This window comes from Pholis gunnellus (assembly GCF_910591455.1).
Source record: "Pholis gunnellus genome assembly, chromosome: 4".
Classification (NCBI taxonomy): Eukaryota; Metazoa; Chordata; class Actinopteri; order Perciformes; family Pholidae; genus Pholis; species Pholis gunnellus.
The window spans coordinates 11,406,207-11,431,308 of record NC_136530.1 but is presented as its reverse complement, the minus strand read 5'-3'; the positions used below and the strand labels follow the sequence as shown (position 1 = coordinate 11,431,308).

General features: G+C 42.4%; 2 protein-coding genes across 3 annotated transcripts in view; one reads left to right on the top strand and one right to left on the bottom strand.

Moving 5' to 3' along the window:
• Positions 1-3,583, top strand: part of LOC306694647 (arf-GAP with coiled-coil, ANK repeat and PH domain-containing protein 2-like) — a 42,885-nt gene extending 39,302 nt beyond the window's left edge. For both annotated transcript variants that reach the window (XM_079157575.1, XM_079157574.1), the window contains one exon: positions 1,529-3,583. In XM_079157575.1, coding sequence (XP_079013701.1) covers positions 1,529-1,632 — 104 coding nt within the window. In that variant the 3' untranslated portion in view covers positions 1,633-3,583. The remainder of the gene's footprint in view (positions 1-1,528) is intronic.
• An 8,320-nt stretch (positions 3,584-11,903) lies between these two features.
• The window catches only part of psmd1 (proteasome 26S subunit, non-ATPase 1), a 32,201-nt gene continuing 19,002 nt past the window's right edge, over positions 11,904-25,102 (bottom strand). The window contains exons 17-25 of the mRNA XM_079157729.1: positions 24,722-24,836; positions 21,856-21,972; positions 20,973-21,075; positions 17,277-17,446; positions 16,250-16,342; positions 15,827-15,913; positions 13,817-14,074; positions 12,636-12,801; positions 11,904-12,098 (exon numbers count right to left, since the gene is read on the bottom strand). Of these exons, the coding sequence (XP_079013855.1) occupies positions 12,655-12,801; positions 13,817-14,074; positions 15,827-15,913; positions 16,250-16,342; positions 17,277-17,446; positions 20,973-21,075; positions 21,856-21,972; positions 24,722-24,836 (1,090 nt within the window). The 3' untranslated portion in view covers positions 11,904-12,098; positions 12,636-12,654. The remainder of the gene's footprint in view (positions 12,099-12,635; positions 12,802-13,816; positions 14,075-15,826; positions 15,914-16,249; positions 16,343-17,276; positions 17,447-20,972; positions 21,076-21,855; positions 21,973-24,721; positions 24,837-25,102) is intronic.

Here is a 25,102-nt window from a genome sequence, read left to right as displayed (position 1 = left end):
ACTCTCGCTTCTGTGTTTTGCTTCTTCTTCTGTTTTTTCTCCTCACTCTCCTCCCCAGAGTTTTGTGCCTTTCTTCTGTTCTCATATTTTACACAACTGTATTTTTGTACATAAACTCCTGCACTTTAAACACAATACAGTTGTTAAGAAAAACGATTCTCTGTGAGCTTGTCTTTTCTTCCTGAGTCGATCTCCAGTTCCTGATTGAAAAAGCTCACCTGCTGTTTTCCCTCAAGCATTTGCCTCTCCTGTTCTTTCCCATCTTTTCTGCATCTGCGTTTCATATTTCGAGCCGCGCCGACACGCTTCACAGGTATGGCCGACTTTTCCTTTTTCCTTCTTGCTCTGATGATACTGTCCCTGTTACTTCCCCCTTTGAGTCTAGGGAATAGCGATAAAACGACAACCAAAGAATACGAAACAGTCAAGAGTAGAAGGAACAATTAAGGTGATTTGATTTAAACTCGCTTACGTGCAAACAAAGGTTCTCAAACAATATGGGAGAGGATGAGACAAAGTGGTTTTGCCAAATAAATAGAAATCAATGCAACAAAACTGGGCCTGGCTAACTCCTCCCTCTGAAAACAAAGAATGTCTTTACTTGCTTATCTAAAGATATCTTTACCAAATCAAATACAGCCAATAATCCTCAGGTATCTAGACAAAAGGGAACTACGTGTGTGTAAAATGTAAAGGGTAGCTACTCACCTACTGTCCTCAACCTCCCACCACGAACCTGAACAAGTTATCAACAACAGTGTCACAGTTCAAGCAGGCAGAGAACAAAAAACGAAGAGAGGGAACTCTTCAGGCCTTTTCCTTTTATTCTGGGCCTCACTCCGCTGATTGGCCGGCATGAAGTCTGTGGAAACTAAAGGAGCAGCACGACTGGCTGGCCTGCAGAGGTGGAATCCAATCACGTTGTTGACACCTGGAGAGAAAACGAGAGAGAGAGAGAGAGAGAGAGAGAGAGAGAGAGAGAACATACAAACGGTCCTCTCTGAAAATCACTGATATGTCACCTGCATGATGTGGTTTGCGTCTCAGCTGCAACACAGTTTAGTCTTAATGACATGAGGGATATTTTATTGGACTTATTTGCGGCAGGTGAGGTGAGGAGAGGAAGAGGAGTTTGATGTGGTGCTGAAGGGATTGTTGTTACATCAGCATCTTACCTTTTCTTCAACACGGGGCCACAAAGTGCAGCTCTACCTGATCAATGGAACTACTTCCTTGTTTTACATTTCAGAGTTTTCTGACTAAAGTTACATTTTTAGGACCAAAATCCTACTTGTACGTGATATTGAACGATATATTGTCTTCTGTTTAGAAAGCACTTGTGTAAATCTCCTTTGCCAGGGTGAACGATTCACTTTGAAGTGATATTGTGTAATTAGAAAAAAGAATCTACAGGCTTAGAGGAAATTGAGAAAAGATGTGTGTAACAAGTGGACCCATTGCTCTGTCTGACTTTTATCGTTTTGCCTTTAGTAGTTGCTGATATCTCGTGTCCTTGTTTCTCTTGCAGGAGATGAAACCTACCAGGACATCTTCCAGGATTTCACCCACATGGCCTCCAATGACCCGGACAAGCTGAACCGCTACCAGCAGTATGATCCGCAGCGACCCTGACACAACAGAAACACCGTCCAATAGCTCTCAGATACACATGTCTGCTCAACCCAAGAGAGACAGGAAGATGTCTGGAAAGACGTTGTCCACTTTCCCTCCACCATCACTGAGCATTAACGCTGGTTAGTGCTGCCGTAGCTGGACTCATGTCACCATAACGTGACCAAAGCGCCTTCTTCATCAAATAGTTTTCTTGCAGCCCTTGTTAAAGGCACTTCACCCAAGTTAAGGGGAACTTCTGTGAACAACAAACCTCACTTTCCTTCTTTTTTTTTAACTGACCTATTATTACAATAAGTGAGTGTTACAGTGTTTGAAAGGCTTTGCAAAGTCCTAAAAAAATCGAATTCATGATTTTACTCGATCTGAATGTAGAGCTGCCATCAAGGCTCATTTCAATCGTTTGTGTCACACAAGAAATTCAAAAGACAATTTGTTTTTCTCCTTTTATCATGCATGACAGACTGTTAAATAGTTCATTTAAAAAAAGTTTTCAATTTGATTCTCTTTCTGGTCATCGGCATCTTTTGTATATTGAAGTTTTGCTTTAGTAAACTCGACAATATGCACAAATCCCTTTATCTTAAATCGCCACTGATGTTTACCCGTTTTGATGATACAACTTTGACATTTTAATGAAAGTAAACATGTTATTGATGTTAATGATTTTTTTTTTAAATGCCGTTTTTTTTTCTTCTGCACTTTTCTCTGAACGATTTAAATTGTCCATGTCAGTACCTGCAGTCCGTGTCCCGTGAGGCAATCTCATGCTGATATTAAAAAGTTTAGATTTAGAGTTAAAGAACTCCACAATAATATGGACGTATACAAAACACCCTCCCCCAAAACAGTCAAAACGCAGCAATATGTTAATGAATGACGTGGGGGTGCTGTCTACATTTAGATTGGACTAAAGGCCTCGAGTTCACTCCTGCTCAACATGCTCAAGGGGCGAGCTGGTAAGTAACTAACGTGACCCTGGATGTGCCGACCTGCCACACCTACAGATCCACCTCTACTCTCGCAGACCTCAACGCCAAATTAAACCGTTCGTTTCTCCAATTCTGCTGAGATTGAACGAGAAGTTGAGTTGGTGTCCTCTCCCCGTTCAATCAACAGCAAGAAGGCAAATAGAGCTGATTCACATCTATCGTCCCTTCTCTCAAGCACAAGTTAACGACATTCACTTTTTTTGCATGTTCAGCTGACCTGCTGTGTGCTTTAAAATACTCTGCAATACAGGCAAGTCATTTAAATTAATTAATTGGAAGTGTACCAATTAGACACATAGAACTTTTAAGTAAGCGTCCCTGGAAATTCATTTGAGAAATTGTGGATCTGTAGTTTTTACAGAAATACCACACAAGTCCAGATATGTGTGGAATTATTCCACTATGTGGTAATTGTGTAAAGAGGCATGAGCTGAGTACGAGAGTCACTGACATTTCATGTGTCGAGTGTTTGATTTAGTTGTCACAACATCAGACGACTGCACTGAAACGTCCAGAAATTAATGATGCAATTTTCTCGTCTTTCAAAAGAAACGGTAAAATCTTCTCTTTGACATTAACAGTATATATATAGTAACATATAATATGCAGCGCAGGGGAAACCTTTGGCAAATACAGCGTGGGATACAATTGTTGTACATTTTGTACAGACGATTTAGAATTCTCCAGAGAACTGAAGTATAAAGTTAGTGGTACTTGAATCATTATGTAAGCTTTTGTATATGCTGTTCTTTGTATCCTTTTGGTAATGTTAGCCTATTTTGTATTGCCTGTCTGTAAACCAGTATACATGTACTGCATTCTACCTGTAACGTGTAAGAGCTTCAATACATAAGGACTGAGGATTCATCACAGAATGTTGATTCTTTTTTTTGTTTTTTAATTGCTTTGTCTCAAAGTGAATTGCAACAGCTTTGTATAATATGGCTTCAATAAAGTCATCACATGAATGTGTTAATGTGACTTCTGCACTAACAGAGGGCCACACTGGTGCCATATTCCACCGACAGGTTTAACTTCTTTTAACGTGTTTCATTCAAGTCGCCCGTTTGAAGAAAAGGTCCTTTCGCTGCTCTCGTGTGCTTATTTCTTTTTTAGCTTCTGTTAGGGCATTCAAAAATGATAACCAGGTAGGAATAAAGACAATAGATGGTATTAATACACACAATTCAAGACAAAAAATGCCTGTACAAGTTTCTTCACGTTTTCAAAAAAGCCCATGAAAGAGTCTCACATCTTCTCTAAGGCACAGCATTTCCTCTTCATCATTAATGAGTTCTTCAAGAGCAAGGCAAAGCAGTACTTCATCAGCCAGCCACAAGATAATTATCCAATTTATGGTTATAAAGTTACAATGAAGTGTCTAAAATATACTTGAATCAAGTGAGGCTCTGTCACTTCCACTTCTGTGTTTGTAGCTCATTGTGTGTAATATCTTATTTTGCCTTTGTACATCATGCTGAATGAGATAAGTCGATGACGATTTAATGTAAATCACTGACACAGAGAATCAGGATCTGGATTTTTAAAGTACGGTTGAAGGATTTTCAAACACAAAAAAAATGTATCTGTCGACAAGAAATACATTTGCAGAGAAACGACTTGTTAAACACTATAAATGTCTTTCAATGCAGGCGTCCTACAGGCAGATGATGAGTAAGTGATTTTATCTATGCACGCATGCTTGAATGTGGTTTAGAATTTAAATCAGAATTTCTTTATTTTTTGTTCATGATGTTTTTTTTCCTCCTTCGCTGTACTTTTCAGGCCTTTACGGGGTTAAGTTTAGCAGTGTAATCCGTCCAGCAGGGGGAAGGCTGCGTTCAAGCTTTCATATTTGGAGGAAACAACTCTTGACCTCTGCAGCCTGAAACTGCATCTAAGGATCCTGAAAGGCAACTGTATGGAAGTCTGAGTTCACTCCTGGTTTTTAATCTATTTACTTTACCTGACTTCACCTGAAGTTCATTTTCAGCCTCACAAAAATCCTACTAGGATTTGATTTGTGATGCGTTTCTGCTCTCTGTGTTTATAGTTTATAGCAGTTTATCATTTTGAATAACTGCACCTGTTAAGTCACTACAATAAACTAAAACTACAAAGCTCTGAATGTTAAAGTCAGCCGAGGCTTTGTGTTTAACCCCAAACTGGGATGGGAATGAATATTTTTTTCTAAATACACAGAGGCTTCATTCATTGGTGAGATCATGATTTTCTCCCTGTGTCGCTCTTGATACATATCTGTGGATGTATTCCCCCAATCCCATTCCACCTTTAATAATTACAGCGTGTTTATTTCTGCTGCTAGTTAAATGAGAGGCATGCATGCCAGTAGTGCCCACACCACTTCAAATGACTTATAGTCGTGTGTGTGTGCGTGTGTGTGTGTGTGTGTGTACAGCAGGCCAGCGTGTGTGTTTAGTCTGCTTCAAACTACTGTTCCTGAAAACACATCGCTTTTTCAAAACAATGAAAGACGATCATAATTCATCTCAATACTCCTGGACACGCTCACGTTTAAACACACAAAACAACCTTCTGCAATAGTGATTGAGTTGTGTTTTGCTTTTCTCACATCTCACAAAATATTGTGTGCGAACTGTCGATGTGACAAAGAAGGATGAAGGGAAAAGCAAAGTAATGACTGTGGATTTACTGCCGATGGCTGCAGGGCCAAAGGCAACAGACTTTCACTTCATTCCCACGTGGCCATTTTGAAATGTACGTTTAACTTTCAGAAAGAGGAAGTCTCAGCAGTTTTGATGCACAAAAAAAAACACCATTTCACACATTTCTATCTAGAAGTTATATCAGAAACTCTGCTTTTGAATTATAGCCTCTTACACTGGATTTTGTATCTGATATTATTTGTCAGTTTTGTTCAAACCCTGTGCAGTAAGAAAATAAATCAACACATGTAGAGACATGGAATACTGTACATGCTAATGCTAAGAGGGAGAAATGCAAATAAATACATAAACGTAAAAAAAAAAGCTGAATTCCTTTTAGTATGATATTATCAAGTAAAATGAGATACTTCTCCTTAGTGAAGATGGTAGCACCACGCGTGCACTCCATAGGATACTTATCTTACCGTCTATAAATGCCCGATTGTTTGTGATCTGAATTCAAAAGTCATCTGATGCCCTTCTGGTCCGGCCGCTGTGCCCGGCTCACAGGCTTTGCTCAGTGAATCGGCCCCCGGGCCTTTTCCAGGAAGTCTGTGGTCTGCTTGCCTGTGGAGAAATGAAGGGCCGCCACTGGAGACGTTTCCCTCCATAAAAACACCATGTGAACAAACGCTGAAAGGGCCAAGCCCCATTAATGCCGCTCAGACTGCCAGGGACCGAACAACAGACCATATTCATGTTAACAAGGCACCGAGTCCAGTGGTGACTGAGGTCTTACTTTCATCAAACAAATAAAAAAAGATACTGCCAGTTGGATGAGATCATTTCACTGCAACAAAATGCAAAAAAAAAAAAAAAAGCCTGAATATTCTTGAAATAAGAGACAACTTTTGATTTGTTTCACTCCGGTATACTGACTCTATCGTTACAGAAAAGTGTTAAACGTTACTGCAGGCAAAGTTAGAGGCTACTTGACTAACTTGCAGACCGAGTTTTTGCAGAGTACCTGTCCAGATCTGATCTGACCGGCTCCTTCATTCTGCCCAATCGCTGCTTTTTGACCGAGATACTCAAGCGTGGAATAGTGATGATGAGGAAATAGCGAGTCAGAACTTCATCAGTTTGTTTTTCTTCTCTAACTCTGAGAGAAGTTTGTCTTTCTCAAACTCCACTCTAAGAGAAAAGACTTCATCCTGGCAGAAACACAGCTCTGTCTAAGCATCTTTGCTAACAGCACAGCCTTGGCCTCCAAATCTTCGAGCCATCAGGGCTAATATTTACTCCGCCCGTGTTCACGCTGAACAGAAAGGTTCACGTTTCATATTTTGGAGCGGCCTTGTGCTGGGAATCCAAACAGTTCTGCTTGTATTCTCTAAATGCTGATGATGAATGAACAGACGGCATGAATAGGCGCAGTGTTATGAGCACACACTTTCATACCACAATATCCCTCCAACACACTGACAAGGAGGGGAAAAAGGTGGTGGCGGCTGAGGTGTTAGACAACGTGCAGTAACGCGTTGTACCACGCACCAACTTCACTAGGACGCAGAAGTACGCTTCGTTCTCCAAAACTAGTGCTTGTTTAGTTTGTCTCCAGCCTGCGTTCCCAGAATGGGCAGAGCCGGCTGCCTCTATTTTTTTTTTTTTTTTTCTTTCCATTTTGTGGAGATTTCATTTCTGAGTGAAATGCTCTCCCCCAGAGAGCAGTGCTCCACGCCACGGTGAGCTGTCAGCCGTCAGTCTTTCCAGCAGGTTTCCCCAGCTGGGGAGGTCTGGTGTCCAGCTGTTCCGACACCCAGAGGATGGAAACCTCCTTTCAGACTGACGGAGCATGTAGCCATTGCTCCTCTTATCCTATCGTATTTGGAACAGTGGGAACCCCCAAAAAATCGGATAATTTTCTTAGAGCGGCCGGGAACATGAAGGAAAATAACCACCCTATTCTCCCTGGACACCATTTGAGCAAGGCACTGTCAACAAATCCCATTTAAAGACCAAAACTTAACGATGAATTGATCCAACGTGTTTGAGTGGAGAGGGACATTTGTAATAAAATGCATTCAGTCAACACATGACAAAATAAAAAATAGAATCAATAAAGTAAATCCCTTCTTCAAACTTTGAGTTTCCTCGAGTCCATTTAGCCAACAGCCAACAGAAAGTGTCCGTACAACTCACACCAGCTGTGGAATTCAAGCACAGAGCTCAGAGGCTTCAAGAAGGTATTAAATCAATGAAGTGTTATTCAGGGATTAAATGCGGTGCTTAGACCTGCCACTTGTCCTGCCCAGCTGCTGCTAACAGATGCCAGCGACGACACAGAGCATTATGTAACTCTTCAGACTGTTTTGACATCGGTCGCCCTATCTGGGTGCACAGGGGCCGCGTGAACGTCAACACAGTAAACTAGTCAAAGGCAGCGTTTGAGTAACCAGGCCGCGGCATGTGGCAGAGCGTCCTGAGGCTGGTAGTGTGCTTCTGAGTGTACCTGTTGCAATCAGACACAATCCCTACCGGTGCGACCTTTCACCAACTGTACTAATTTAATTATAACAGTATTTCTCTTAAACTTTGACAAAAAATGTGTTAAACTTAGCAAAAAAAATATCTATTTTTCCAAGCAAAAATAACAAACATAATCTTTTTCTAGCTTCTTTAAAACATTTGTGGTTTGGTCGGGAAAGAAACAAGCAATTTGAACTTGTAAACATAAGCTCTGAGTAATCGGGACATTTCCTGGACCACATGATTAATCCATTGAGAAATTAACTTGCAGATTAATTAAATAATCATTTTATGTACGATGACATTAAATGGGCAAAAGCAATAAAACCACAGAAGAGCCCAAGCAGTACATCACCACGGCTTATATTGTCATTATCAGTGATGTATGAAAAATCAAAATCATGTATATGTTCCTGAATCGATGACTATTGGCTGACATATTATCAGACTTTTAACACTCTGTATTAACAGCCTCAAAAATCCAGCGTTAGTCATGCTCTAATTTGCATATTTAAGAGGCTCGAAAAAGACATTAGCAACTGTGCTTCATATAACAGCACTTGCAGTATGAAAGTTCACTAAAATCAAACCTGTGGCATATGAACTAGCTAAAAAGGAGTAAGTAAGCATAATGGAACTGCTTCCTTATAGGAGGTCTCTATCTTTTCACGGTCAGAGAATTAAGGAAACCTTCGAGCAGGAGGCCGCTGGGGCCAAAATTCACCACAGTTTGTTCAGCGTGAACTTCCATCCCGAGGAGACAGAACAGTCTGCTCAGTCCAGAGCTGTATCATGGACCACCGGCGCATCACTCATTGGTCTTCGCTACCAGCCAAAAGCTCCCAGCAACTCCGACCCTTTCCGCAGGCTACACACTCACTAACCCGACCAATGAGCTCTCTGGTGGGTCCATTTGTTTGCTTTAACCGCCCTGCTGAACCCTCCATCCTTTCGTCACCGCTGCATCCACAGACGGTGACTACATGCTCCGTCTGCTCACGCAAACCATCAACCTTCTCCTCTCTTCCTCCTCCATTTCTTGATGTTTGGTTTGTCAGTTTACTGACAGACGTTAGTCGCTGCTGGTTGGCTGCCCCGTCTCCATCTCCTCTCCACAGCTTGGCTGGCAGGACAGGGATCCCTTTGCCTTCTATGGTGCTTCGCCGTTGAAGGCCGACTTATTAGGGAATTTGGAGCTACAACCTTTCTTTGACACTTCCTAAAAAACACAAGTACAAAGCTCAGCGGTTTGAGTAATGAATTTGAAAGCAAAAGTTCACAAGTTAGATCCCTACAAAAGGCCAAAAGTTGTGGAGATATTTCAGTTTGGACCGCCAAAAGTGGTGAGTCGACTGACAGACTAGCGTTGCCATGAATAGAGCTAGCGCGGCTACAACAGAGCCCTGAGCTAAAACATCGAGCACTGCTACGTTAAATGTAGAAGTAAAGTATAGACGAGACAAAGCTCCCAAAAAAATGTTTTGGTGTGAGGAGCGTGTGAGAACAACAGAGAGCTTCACCAGGTTCTTTGGTGAATAACTGATTCATATCACATGTTAGTTTACAAGACAGAGGTATGAGGAGGAAGTCCACTTCAGCACAAAAAAATGTGAGTATAAATGTTTTAGAAGTCTGAAGTATGAGACGTGGCTGTGTGTGTGTTTTCCACACAGACTGATTAATATACATCTACACCCCACCCGCTCTTCAACGGCATGTACGGGAAGTGAATGCTTCAGCAGACTTCTTCTCATCTTAGCTGGGAAAGAGGATGGAAACAAAGAGAGAGAGAGAGAGAGGTTGCAATGTAACTCAACATTCCCTCCTGTGGAGACTACATGGCCTTAAAGCATCTCCAGGAATGTGATCCTGTAATGTAACATCCCTCAGCTGTGGAGTCAACGGTCTCTATATTTAGGATGTGTAGAGTCGGACGTGGAGTTCTGCATCAGTCAAACAGCAGATGCTTCTTCCTCCACCTCACAGGATCACATGCCGAGTGATAACGATGATGGATTTGGTCTTAGACAGCCGAGATGAGGAAATATACAGAGAGACTGTGGCGTAGATATAGTTATTAAACAGTCCTCTATGACCAAATATCTGGGAATGTGAAGGGAGGAGTTGATTAGACTAAATGTCTGGCCAAAATGTGCATACGGTTCATTGATGGAAGTGGACGAACTGCAAATCATCTCTGACACCCACTTACTGCAAAGCTAAGACGTGTTTCCACCGGTCTTACGTATTAAAAATCGAACAAGTGGCATTCCAACACATTTCATGCAGAAAACAACTGGCTGTGTTATCATTTCCTCAACCTTTCCCAAACCACAAGCTTCATTTTCCAGGTTGAATCACACTTAGGATGGGGAAACTGGCCATTTCAAAATGATAAACTTGATCTTTGGTTGAAGGCCAAAAACCACAAGAAAAGAAATGTATGATATAGATAGATTGCATTACTTACAATACATTTTGGGATATATAATCCTCAAATCGATACACTCACTCAAGTTTCTATTAAGCATATATTTTAATAATCTGTAGTTTGTGAGTCAGTTTAGGAATGTTAATTAACGCTAGTGCCGTTAGCTTAAGTTAGCGCCGTTAGCTTAAGTTAGTGCTATTAGCTTAAGTTAGTGCCGTTAGCTTAGGTTAGCGCCGTTAGCTTAAGTTAGTGATGCTGGTGGACAACTTGGCAGTTAAATGTGGAAGTGAGATAAGAATATATTTAGATTTTGTGTGTGCACTATTCCAGTGCAGCCCTAAATCATATGCTGGCTCATAACATGTCATGTATATCATGACAATTTAATTAAAAAATCCATTCCATTAAAAAGTAGGTCATGAAAAAAAATCAATAAGAAGTCAGTGTACAAAAGTGTGAAAAAAGATTATGTAGAAAAATCATGTTTATGTATTTTATCAAAATGGTGGTAAAAAAGTCATAATATAGTAGGTCATGAAAACTGCATGAAAATTCATAGTATAGCATGCAGTAATAGTATGTAATAAAAAGTGATGGTAAAGTATATCATAAAAAAATGTCTCAGAAAATACTACAAAAAAGTCATAATATAGTAGTTCTTAAAAAATATCATAAAGTATAGTCTTAGAGTACATCATAGAGAGAAGTCAGAAAACAAATTCATAAAAAATTCATAGTATGTGTAAATAAATCATAAACAACTGAAAGAAATGAATAATGAAAAAAAAAGTCTTTCTTCCGTCAAAACAATTCATGAAAAAGTCAGTTTAGAATGTCAAAAAAGTGATTTTAAATATAATGAAAAAAAGAAAATCATAAAAACGTCAGTGTTGTGTTAAAAAAAGTCATGAAAAAGACAAAAGGATGTCAGAAAAAGTCCTAAAAAAGCCAGAGTATAATATATTGATGAAAGTCAAAGTATAGTATTTAGAATAGTCATGAAAAAAAAAATGATAGTATGTCAAAAAAGACAGTATAGTATGATGAAAAAATATACTATAATATTAAACATATAAAATTAAACTACATTTGCCTCGGATGCAGCGACTCAAAGATTTTTTTTAAAGAAAAAGTGATGAGGGAAACAACACTGCACCAATAGAACCTAGAAAGTGCGTAGAGACAATATGACCGTGAATACATTTCATTTGGATTCATAAAGGCAGGCAGTGATGCGTGAGACTAACCATTATAATAATGGTTATTACATGTATTGAAAGTGTTAATGTTTAACCATTGAACCACAACACATGGTTTAAATATATTCTTAGAACCAAAACTGTAATGGACATACATTATCATAACTGTCACTGAAAACAAGAAAAGAGACATTTTAAAGACATTAAATGGATTGTTCATTATCACTTATGGGCATATTGTTTTCCTGACTTTTGACCTCCAAGGCACCAGGAACGTTATTCCCCACCCCCCCCACCCTCCTGCCACCCAGAGTTGTTTAGTATGTATACAGTAGACTCAGCTCACTGTACAGAGACAGACTGCTGGCAGACTGAAGCAGCGGAGTGCTGAAAATGTAAACCAGTCTAAATGTATGGGATCAGAGAAATCTCCTCGCTGCACGCCTGGTGAAAATACCCACTCAAATAAACACGCACTCCCCCAGCCTCCAATATATATCATTTTTTTATTGTACGGACAGAAAATTATACAATTTGAGGATGTAAAACACTCCCTGTCTGGCAAATGAGGAGACGGAACAGGAAATAAAACGTGTAAAAGAGGAAGCAGGTAGTAGGTGGATGAACAGATGGATGCACGGAGGGGAGACGCTGGACCAACATGCTGACGTCGCACTTCTTCAGATGCCTGAGGAAAGGAAAAACATGCAGGTTAAATGTAACCCAAACATCCTCAAAAATATAATGCCACTTTATTGGCATTCAAATATTGTTTGCACCTTTTCCTGCTCTGACATGTTGAGATGCCTGCTGTAGTTAAATCACACATTTCAAACGTGTGACCTTCTCTAAAAACTCGACCGCTTTTGCTGCCTCCGGGTCAGCCTGACAATGATATCTGGCGTGCTTACTCCGTCACAGCACTTGAACCTCATTAAGAGGTGACATAATGTGCATCGAGGCCCTAATTTGGTCATCGACACCTCATCGGTCTCATCACACGCAGCGGCGAGCGGTGACATGCGGAGGCGAGCCGAGGCGGTCCAACACAAACACACGCAGCTGTGTGTGTGAAGGTTTGCCCTCCGAGCTGCTGTTTGGAGATGCCAGGTGGGTGTTTACGTTCCCTCAGCCACTGACGAGTGAAACTGGGTTAGGCTTGGAAAACAACAGCACGGAACCAGCGTCCGGTGTGTTATCACACAACACAACGTCAGTGCGTTACCTTTGCCGCGAGAGCAGTTCTACTCGTCGGTGTACTCGAAGGGCTCTGGTGCCTCCGGTTCCTGCTCTTCCTCCTCAATCTTGGGGCCGTGAGCCGAGACGGGCTCCACCAGGTCCTCCTCTTCCTCACTGGTGTCTCTCATGATGATGATGCCGCCTGTGTGGAGCTGGTGACAAGACGAGAAAAAATCAGCCAACAGCACTGGTTGATACACTCAAAAAGGTATTCATGTGCATGCTTTAGTAAGTAGTTAGTTAATAGTGTTTGGGAAGATGGACTATTTAAGAGCAAAATAATAAAACGCTTTACAACTAAATGTTAAAGTACAGTATAAAGTGTATATAAAACAACCTAAATGTCCCCATCATATCAGACTGGAAACTTCCCATTAACGCATGTTGATCCACGTAATAGGGTTTCAATAAACCTCTGGACACTCACCAGATTTCAAGATAAGTCTGTAAAACCTCTCCACTTCCTAAACCCGCCATTGAATGTAAAAACAAACCCTTAAAAGGGAAAGCAGCATTACAAAACGTTAAGACAACTTTTTTGGCACTTGATGAGAGACGTCGCACATTGTAAGACAGTACTTCCTCTTAACGGGACTCGGGTGAGTTCTCCTTGGACGGCCGCACGCCTTCCTGCCGTTTACTGCAGGAAGACTGTCAACGTTTACAGCAGGACCGCAGCCGTCTGCTTTATAGGCCTGAAGAGGCGGGAGGCTCTGGACTCGGATGTTTTCAACAGAGGCCAAAATCAACCAACAAGCTGGATCCTGATCTAAAGGATTCATTTTTTAAAAAAAAGGATAGAAATCCTCCCCGACACTTTCACGTCGTTAAATATAATGTCATTGTTGTTTAGTATGTAAACAAGTCTTAGATGCAACAGCTCAACTGTGGTTGAACTGTTGCATCACAGCAGCTTCTGTGGTGATTTCTGACTTGATCTCCATGTTGTAGTTTCATAGTTATTCTTTTAAGAAGCTTTTGCTCTTTGATACATTAGAACTAAATACATGAGCTAACATTTACTGTTCATGAACATAATGTTTATGAAAATGTGTTGTAGCTGTACCTGAAAATAGTGTCTTGACATTATATCAACAAAACGGAGCCAGATATTAATAATAGACACGGGGCGCTTTCACAGACAGGCAGACAGGTGTGTGTTGTTACCGGTTTGAAGGGCTGGTAGCGGCAGGTCTCGGGCATGTTGAGGACTTTGAGCTGAGCCGGCATTACTCTGGCCGGGTTCTCCAAGAGCTGGAAGTTTGGCTCCGCCTCTTTCTTCTTCTCCTTCTCTTTCTCCTTCTCCTTCTCCTCGTCCTTCTTCTCTTTCTCTCCCTTCTCCTTCTCCTTTTCTGCCTTCTCCTTCTCCGCCTTCTCCTTCTCCACCTTCTCTTTCTCCTTCTCCTTCTCTGCCTCCTGGACCTCCTGTGAGAGAGAAAGAGCATTTTCTGCATCAGGACCACTGTGATTATTTTTCATAATGTCCTAGTAATGTGTGTGTGTGTGATTTATCTGTACTGTTCTTATCCCCGATCATTTCTGACTCTCTATTGGTATGTATATTATATATTATACTTTGTCTTTTATGTAGAAAAATACCACTAAAACATAAAATCAATTCAGATATTTCATAGGAGATACTTTTAAACCCACTATAATCCGAATCTATTTGTGAAGTACACATTTGACATGATTTGATAGTTCAGAGGAGTTATGAGTAATACATTATGTTTTTCCCTCTTTGTTGGGATTCAGTCCTGCTGTTGACGGCCAGTGATTTGTAAGGATACCAGGCACTGAAGGGCAGAAGGTGCCGAGGAAAGAACAACTTCTGTATTTCAAGACCGAACTACGTCCTCTCCTGCAGATGTTCTGATGTTTTCTCCTCTGGATCGCTTTCTAAAGGGAGGCTTCAGGTGTGAACTGTAGAAGCAGCCGCAAATACTACAGTATATACTAGAGAGTATTAGTACTACTTGTACTTGGTCTGTTTGGCTTTTTATTATAACCATCAGCAGGAAATTTCTTGAATATTCTTATCCTTAGCCTTGTAACCATTAAATGTTATACACACTATTTTAGGGCTGCAACAATTGTTAATAAGTTGATTATTTTATCAATAATAGATTGCGTATAATAGGTCAGATTTTATAGAAAAATGTCCATACATTTTTTTTCTAGAGTTAGTCATGTATTTATCAATACCCTGTGTACTTTCCTTAACGTTCTATTTCCATCTCAATCAAAACAGATTTCAGCGTTGATACATTTAGTAAGGATACCACAGAGACGCTTTTAAAAAGGGAAATAAATGAGCTAAACATAAACAAAAATGGTCAAAACCAAAGCCAGCTCGATAAAGCTGTCGAGAAAAAGGACGACGAGTGAATTGTGAACCGTCCGACCTCAGTGTGAGCGGATTCCTCCTCCTCCAAAAAAAGCTGAGCCGTTTTGGAGGCTGGACATTTCCAAGCTCGTCTCTCAGCGCCGGAGCCGAGATGTAGCGTGTCAGAGCGGATCAAACAGAAAATCACCCTGAACGTTACACCGGCTCCGGTCTGACACAGTCTCTCCGTGAACACACTGGGTGTGGGCGAGTGAAAAGAACTAGCTGTGCGCGTGTTTTGGTCAAGGAGCAAAAGAGACTCAGATACACCGTTAAGTACCTGGATATTTAGGGCTTTACCTGCATACCAGCAGGTGCTCAATGAAGTGTGTCATTTCTCTTTCTGCAGTCTGGAAAGCACACATGTGGTATGTAATGCTTAAACTAAAAACATCACTACCAGGACACACGCTGGGGCTGCTTTGCCATGTGGTCCGTCGTAAAAAATAATCCCGGTATAACGCACTGCAGAGCACACACACCTGAATATTATACGGTCTCTCGCCCTACCTTCAAAGCAGAGTCCGAGTCCAACAATGTAATAAATCCTTTACTTCAAATACATTGGAAGGGTTTAAAATCATCAAATTGTTTGACTTTAGGCAGACCACCTTTAAAATGGGCTCATTTAGGGAACATCTTTCTGTTACAGTAGATAAAACTCTGAATAAATGAACTAAACTAAAGCAGTGTTGCGGTGAGTGAGTGAAAACAAACAAGGAAATAAATTAAGATTTTTAGTAATGAGGGGAGAGAGAGCTTTTTTCCGAGGTCTGTGCATTTCAACTCACCACCTCCATCTTCTCCTCCTCCTTCTCTTTCTTTTCCTTCTCCTTCTTCTTGGCTTTGGCTGTGATGGAGAGAACAGCGGTGGATACCTGCCATGCACAGAGAGAGCAGAGATGTTTCCACAGTGTAAGACAATACCAGAGACACTCAGACCTTCTACAAACACGGCTTCAAATGTACAGAACTCGTCGACCACAAAGTAAACGCTGCTCGGCCTTTCATTACATTCTCCCGAGAGCATCTACGATTGTGGAAGAGAGAAAAATAGGCCAGAGACGCTGAAATAATAAATACAAACGGGCAAGAAACTGAGGAGGGTTAGGGTTAAAAATGATGCACAAATCAATACGAAGTGAGGTCGGCTTTGCTCAACTAATAATTTGAGAAAAGGGAAAAGTAAAAACAAGCCGATCTGTCGTTCTCACCTTCTCCTTCTCCTTCTCTTTGGGAACCTCCAGAGCTGGTGGGTAGGCGAAGGTGGAGGGCTTACAGTTAGAGCGGTACTGCACCTTGGGCATCTAAACAGGAAGAGAGAAGAAGTTTAGCAACGTCTTAACACGACGTAACCAGGATCTGCCCGTCAGAAACCTTCTCTAAAACTTGGCAGCTTCACGTCGTCTCAAATGTCGTAGTTCAACGCCGATTTGATGATTTTAGATTCTAGTGGCCGCCCAGTGTAATTTGAGTTAAATCTAAAAAAGTGGTTATCAATCAAACTGTTTTACACGCTCGTCACTGGAAAGAGCTCGGCTCAGTTGGGTTTTGAAGTTAAATTGATCTTTCTGGACAAAAGAAAGAAACACCTGAACATCCTCCCTCACCCATTAATTAGCTGCAGGCGTAATTTTACGTAAAAATGAGAAAGCGGTCCGTCAGCTTTACCTAGATAAACACAAAAGAAGTTCTCCGGCCAGAGCAGCACCCGGGGCCTTCTGCTTAGTGTGAGCCTTCAAATGATAACAGTGTTCTGAAAGTAAATGACTCAACGGTCCCTCTGCTCCAACAGAGCACACGATGTGTGACCGGGGACTTTCTATGTGTTTCACCGCAGTGTGGAGGCAGAAAGAGAAGCAGCGAGGCGACTTCTCACGTATTCTCATCGACGCTAAAGAGCAACTTGTAACTGAAGAGGATGTTCCCCCGTCCAACGGTGAGAGGTGAAGTCTGTGGAGACTCGTGCTGCGTAGTTAAACAGGTGCTGACGAGCCTTTGGCACAAAGTCTGTTAAACCCTGCTGTCCCCACCTCCCCTCTGCTCTCTATCCCCGCTGTATTATTTGGGTCTTTACACCAGCTGTGTTCTCCAGGGCCTTGTAAAGCCGGGGCTGCACAACACAATAAAGCGTGTAAAGAGTCTCTGGTGACACTTGATGGGCAATATCCCTTAATTCACAGCACCTGTTTAGGATCCCAATGTCACACCAAATCACAGCGAGTCGAGCCACTTCAGTACCTTGAGGTCCTTGTTGAGACCGATTATAGCAGTTGGTTGGAAGGCCAAAGACAAGAAGTGGGAGAGGGGGAACCAGAACCAGAACTGGGTGAAGACCAGCAGGCCGACCAGTGACGGCATGTGAGTGTGACCGGTCCTGGACTGCAGAGAGATGGTCACGTTACGTCCACCTGTAAAACAAATGTCACTTCAACTGTGATAAACCTCCAGACATCTTCCCCCCCCACATGAAGATGTAGAGTGAACGTACTAGAAGTTATACAGCTTGTGATAATTGTTATGAGTCACATCTCTTTGATAAAAAAACGTACCTGCTGCCACATTATTCACAGACTGCTGGTGATATAATGTATATTTAAAAACATGTGCTGTTCAGTAGAGGACAATTTCACTGCAGGTAGAAATCTGTATTTCGTCATAAGCGAGCTGTGAGTGAAACCGCTGCCACCATTAGCACCATTAGCACCATTAGCACCAGTAGCACCAGTAGCACTCGACACAACCCGCCCGTTTATAGACTGCTGTGAGCAAAAGGCAGTTGGAGGCCGGAACGTAATCGTTAAAACAGCTCCAACAGCGGTAAGACGAAGGAGCGGGAGGTTAATGAGGGCACAGACCAGGACGGTCACCACCCCGAGGAGGTCGTCGTTTGACTTAAGGTTATCTGATCTGTTGATCCCACGGCAAAATATTACAGGGACTAACTGACGAGCCAATCAAACCCAAGAATGCATTGTCTAGTGCATCCTGCATAGAAGAAGAAACAACTTCATTTATTATCATTAGACGTGAGCTACAAAGGAGATCAACAATGAATCTACATCGTAAGAGGTTTGACAGCTGCCTTAAAATAACAGACGCCTCTACTCATTATAATTATAGATTACTTCAGCGTTTCTCAACCTGGACCCTATTTTCTTATGGGGACAACAATTTTTGGGGAAATGGGTCCAGTATACGACAGCCGATATTCTGCATCGTCAATTTACGTCCACTAAAAAGTGCTCGTTTTTAAATCCCTGACCGGCTCAGATTGTTATCGTAAGTGTCTGATAACATTATGGAAATGAGCCTACAGATCTACTACTTTCCCTCGGTCTGGTACCGAGTGAGACTTGTTGTCGGAAGACGGTGGAAATGTGAGTGAGAGTTTGAGACCCAAAAGGTTTTGAAAGGTTTTCACTGTCATGGCTCAATATTTAGCCGATTTTCGAGGATGTAAAGGTGACGCGAGGTTTCAGAATGAGACTCGGGACAATAACAAACAGACTGGATCAAGTGAAAGGTGAAGAAAACATTTGTCTGTAGGGCTCCTTCCATTATGTTGTCAGAAATCGGAGCCTGCGAGTGCCAAAAAACGAGCACCTTTAGTGGATTTACTTTGGCCTCAGTGTGGTTATTCATGGTGAACGTGTGAGCTCGACAAAACAGAAACGTAGCTTGGTATCAGCTTGTCAGCAGAGCTGAACAAAAAGAGTGCGATGAATCGGGGTCACGGGCGCTCCTTGGAGCAGCACCAAAGAGTAACAGACCTCTCGTGGCCTTTGTGGAACAAACAGTAAGGAGGGACTGCAGAAGGGAAGACAAAGGGAGGAAGAGACGGTAGGAGGCAACCAGGATAAATCTGTCATTTCTTTAGGGAACAAAAGAAATACTTTCCTTTAAAAAAGGAAGGTAGGTTACCAGGGAGTAGCCCTTCCAGCTAAAAATGAGATCTTCCAAGACAATACCAGTTAAATCATCTGCTGTCTTTGTGCTTTGAGCTCTGGGGCCTCATCTCGACATCTGAACTGGTGTTGAAACCGTTCCAGTCCCACAGATTGAACGTTGGCCAGAATGAGCCACGAGGTCCGCTTGCTGCGCCACAACTGGGTGCTTAAGAGTCTCTTAAAAACTGAAGAGGTTGAGAGCACTTGACTAGCAGGTCCCCCCCCCCCCCCCCCCCCACCCCCACCCCACTCACTCACCCCACCGCTGTTTTTGCCAACTCTAGGTTTGGTGGGCCAATTTTCATTCCAAGATGTTTGTGAGGGAGGCACGGGGATATAGGAGTGATTCCTCATGAGGTGTCATATGACAAAATCAACTTGAAACCAACCAAATCCTGTCAAACAGAAGATCTGTATAAAGCTAGTTAAAAGGAGGGAAAGTCTATAAATGGGGGACGACCATGTAGGGGTGAGAAAACAAGCAAAAGAGAGTGACGTTTCCCGGGTAATTATCGCCAGTGATCATGAAACTGACCTCTAATCGCGTCCGCCCGTCAAATTAAAACACAATTACCTGAGCACCTCAAAATCGGCGAATCCCGTAGAAGAACCAGAATACTTAAAACATTCACGGCACACAAGCTTGAGCACATCCGACACTCATACAGGAGGAGTGGTGTTTCTTGCATGAATGCGTTTAAACTGCGAGCGTCGCACTGAATTGTACCGAAAACACGGGTTAAGCACTGAGAATTAGAGTTTGGCATGAAACGCAGAGGGAGAGTGGGGAGTGGGTCTGCTGTGTGAAAAATGAAACCAGTGGTCAGGGTTTTGTCTGGACGGTATCACGGGTATCACGCAGGGTCATCTTGGCGTGTCTGCCGACTTTATTACGGTTAATGCGCCCAATTTGATATGCGATCGAGGTCCATTCCGTCATCAAGGCGGCCAACCTGCTCAGAACTAAAATAACCCATCGAATCACGCTCCAGGAGGGGGCGGAGCTAATTAAGAGGCAATTATATGGCATCAAAAAAATGAGTCACAACATAAAAAAAAAAAAACACACACACACACACACACAGCACTTATTATTTCAAGTAACGGTGCAAATACTTGAGATAGACTTCACTTTGTGTAAGTTGAAAACACCAGATAGTGTATTTTGACAGCGGTGTGTAAACAGAGCTGGTTTCTTTCTGGCTTAGCACACGGGGTTTTATGTTAGTGCTAGAAAATGGATTTCTGCTGCAGCCTGCATTGAGGGTTTGTGTATACACGTGAATATGGGGGTGCTCTGTGTGTACGCGAGTGTGTAGCTCTCCACGTGATGATGTGCAGCTCTCTAGGACCTCACACACACACACACACACACACACACACACACACACACACGCTTGTGTCCACAAACACTCGCACATACATACAAACACAGAGACCATCAGACAAACAGTAATCACCAGCGGGAGACCAACAGGCCATGTGGCTGAGAGCAGAGCGGAGCTGAGCGGTAGGAGCGCCAGGTGCTAATGCACCTTAGCATGATCTGTTCCAGAGACACAGGGCACGGGGTGGCCAACCGGAGAGGGTTACTTTGGGTTCGCTCGAGCGTTAAGGAACTCAAATTACGACATACACAGCAAACCACAAACCCACATTAAAGGTGAGAGCACTTCACTTGTTTTACAGTGTAATTAAGAATGTGGGTCATTTGGTATCCCCCTGAGGGTTGAGGGCACAGAGGCAAGTGGGACCACATACTGGTTTGATCTCTTGCTCAGTGGCTTTTTCAGTCCTGGTACAGATACCTGGGCTTCGATGGAAAGGAGTGGAACTGAACATGCCACGTTTTCAAGACAACACGATACATAAAACTATCCTATTTTTTTTTACAATTGAATGAGTATTCGAAAACCCTGACCCCTCCCTACCACCGGCCTGTATGAACAGCTAAATAAGTCTTGTGCACGTGTGTTTTGAGACTCACCTGCATCGAGGATTCCCTGAGCAAGGATGGCTCCAAACTTGGCCATGACGTCATCGTGCTTGTCGTTGATCACCTTCGCATAAAGCTGCCTGAACTGGTTAACCTGAAATAGTGTGTGTGTGTGGGGGGGGGGGGGGGGGGACATGTTAACGTACATCACCAATGACCAAATACAACATTTTCTTTGTTAAAATACTAATTTGACTCCTTGTTAGAGGCTCTTTAAATTAAGGGGAAGACAAGTTTCACAAATCGCAGTACAGCCTGTGACAGCCACATTCAAACTGCTGTCAGCTCAATATTCAAACCAAAGCCACGTCAGCATTGATGCACATGATGATGGTGTAATACCTGTGGGAGTCCCGGCACTAACAGCAGATCTCGAGAACCACGGTGAAACCTTGAGTAAACACTGGGCTGCGTAGTTAGCAGTCAAATTGGGCCAATTTACCACTTTAAAACTAGAGGGCCGAGACCTCTGTCTACAAGTTGGAAATTACAAAGAGAGGGACTTTGAAATAAACAGTCGTGGATATAATACCATCTGACATTCCACTGTTTGAAAAAAAGACTGCCTCTTGCACAACCCTGCATACCGCCTTGAGCTTTAGGACTGTTGCTGTGCAGATGAGTCTTTGAAAATGTGTCTGGCAAATCTTAACCGTCTATGACAACGTATGAGGTGCTCCAAGGGTGAGTGTGTGCCGTTATACCAGGACTAGTCACACTCCAGCCTTCCATGACACGGACAGCTGATGCTTTCTGCTTTTAGTCAAGTCTTCCTCTTTTCTTTCCCCTCACTCTTTAAAAACAGGAGGAACTCTTCCAGACCAAAGCCATTGCTGAGTAAAGGTCAAAAGAGCACAAACGTTTTGGATCTTACCTTAGGACAGGTGACTTCGGACTGCTGGATCATGATGAGGGCAGAGGCAATGAGGGCGCCCTGTCTCACATAATTCACCGGGTCATTAGTCATCGGCTCAAGCAGATTGATCGCCTCCTGTGGAGATAAAAGGCAGAGCAGAAAAGTTGGTAATCTGGTTTAAAATCAAGTGTACTTTCAGTAATTGCCTATTTACAAGCTGCACAACCCTTATGGGTCTTGTAATGAATCATCTACTGCTCATACGTAAGCCACTTTCACATTGGGAAGCAAGGAATGGCTCATCATATTAAAATGATTTGGAGTGGAAAAAGTAGATTTTTGATGTAAATAAACAATGATTCAATCAAATGAATTTCGCATGTATGTATTTCAAGAGAGGGTAAGGACCAGCTCCTTAAAGGTGAAATGTAAAATATTATTGATCTCTCTCTGGACTGATCACTCTCTGCAGTGTTGAGTTTATATCTGTGATGAAAATTAGGACCAAACACAATTCTGCAAGGAGGACTATACACTTTGCACAAGTTTTCAGATCCAGACAGATGAGGGATTTTACACTGGCCACAATTTCACTGACCGAGCAAGTGTGTTTATTACTTCAGAAAATCTCAAGTCTCAAGGCCGAGCCACCCACCGCCTAACAGTAAGTCTGAGAACTGGTTGCCAGGCTGAAAACCATCATTTGGGGATGAAAGTAGTCCGAATGGTTACCATACCGTTTAAATTGGTAGTGATAGACGTCCTGTTTGTGCATTCCCCACATTTCAATGGCGAAAAGACGATTTCACATATATTTGTTTCGCTCACAAAAGGCATCAAGGGGGACAAAGGATTGTTGCTATGAAGCAGGTGGCTAAGCTAAAAATGCTAAATGACGGATGCTACTACAAACTTTAAGCGCGCCTTTGCAAGGCTACTCGTTTAGTGAAACCTAAAAAAGACGGAATAGTGACCTCTTAAGTGACAATGATAGTTTTATGCATTTCACTCCAAACATTTTATATTTTGCCATTTTCAAATGAGCAGATCAACAGTTGAATACAGGAAAGTGTGTTATCAACAGAGGCAACCAGACCACACACATTAGTACAATTAGTGTCATCCATATCTGGTTACCCAGGAAAACTGAGTTACGAGAGGCCCCGCCTTTTTTAAGTTTCCTCCAATGATCACTGTGAATGTAAAAAAAAAAAAAAAAAGAGGGAGGACCACCTCTTTCCTTCTAGTATTTCTAAACTCCCCTCTGTCCTCGGCTGAGCAGTAATGGCTGTAACACACACCACCGGACTCAGAGGGAGGCGTCAGCTCCGCAGAGGAAAGAGAAACAAACTGGGACGGTGACAGCGGAGGTAAAATAAACCATGTTTCATCTGGGCTCAGCTGGCTGAAACAGCCGTGTACCCAGGATGATAAGTTGGAGCGCAAAGCCAACACCAGTCCACCACATCCTGTTCCCGATAGCCTGTCAAGGGGTTTAATTGAGAGTATTTACTGTCAGACCCAATCGGCTGAGCAGGATGACACATAATGTGGTTTGCTTAAGATCCTCTTAATCCACGTACAGTGGTGGACTGTTTTCTTCAGGCTCTCGCCTCAGAGGGAGCTGAGCTTTAAATTAGATTCAATTAAATTCTGCTAAAAACTGGCTAGAGGCTTGTGCAAATAAACGGAACAGTGCCGAACACACTTTATCACGACACAGTTTCCACGCATATTTATATAAAGTGTATCACATGGACGGTATTCTGAAACAGTGGTTGGTTTTTGGTGAACAATGCTTCCACCCAATTCACTAAACCAGCTGAACAGTATTTAAGATTTTCATTACGGCGCAAAAGTAGCAAAACAAACAGAAAAGGGTCAAACCGCTTTCCTGTGCAGTTTCTTCTTTTACGCGTTTCCTTCGACACACAAAGTAAAAAAGAAGAATCATCCCAAGCCCAAGGTGTATAAATGATGGCGAAGGAATGTGCTCCCTCTTAATAGGTGACCCGCTTCTCTTGCCACAACATCATTATTCTCACTAAGGACCTAATGTGCTAGAGGTCTTAATCTGGGAAAAAACCCAAGCAGCGGTGCTTTGGAGCTGATCAGCTGCAGCACGTCTCGGGCCCGATCTGGTCCAAAAACATTCACTTTAGTGCTTCAAGGCTCAGGACGCAATGAGCCGTGACTCCGCTCCGGCTCTGCCACCTGAGACTGATCAGCCCACATCGTTAGACAACTCAGGAACTGGCAGCACCCCGACTCCCGTCTTCTTCACTCTCCCTTTTCGGACTCCAATGAACCCAAATGCGATGACAGGTTACAGCCGTGTGACTGTGAGCCAATTTGGACTATTTCATCAGCAAATCTACCGAGACCTTTCCACAATTTATGAGCTCCTCGGTGCTGATATTCCGTGGAAATCAAAGCTAATGTCAAAAGATTCCGAGTAGCTGCTTACTTTATTATTGAATCACTATATTCAGTAATTAAGATAATGGTCTTTGATCAAACTCTGGCATGATTTGAAAATTGTCCTGAACCAGAAGAGGTTCAAAAGAAGATGACAGTCTTGTAGGATCATCTTAGGATCATTTAGGTTGGGTAAATATGATTCACTCTTATATAGTATCTTTAATGAGAGCTGGAGCAGGAGACTTTCATTCTCACATAGTCACCAGGCCTTTATTTTTCGCCTATTTAATATATATGATTATGTCAAACACAGTTGCATGTTTCACATTGAAAGTCCACAAACAGTTCAGACAGCAAACGTCCTATGCTTCCTGGTAAGCTTTTACGTTTAAACACCGCGTTTAGTTTGCAGCAGTTCACCACTATGAGAGAAACATAAAAACGTTATGGGGAAGGCACTCACCTTGTTGCCTGTCCCAGCGCAGCAGATACCCAGGGCCATGGCAGCCCCACAGCGCACATGTGGGTTGTAGCTCTCTGACAAAAGAGACACCACACTGGGACACTGCTCAGGGGTCCTTAAGAGAGACGGAGAGAAATTAAGAGCGAGTCAAGAATTGAAGTTAACCGTTAAAAACGACACAGAGTTGAGAAAAAGAGCACGAAGAATCATTTGCTCTTTTCAAATGAAAAAATGACACCAGGTTGAGGAAAATGTCAACAACAAGTACAGCTGATGCAATCAATTTCTGAAATCCCAACTATCGTTGGTCTGTGGCACACGTGTGCAGGAAGCTTTTTACAAACTATGCCAGTGTTTTTCCATTAAGGACCTAGACTGTGG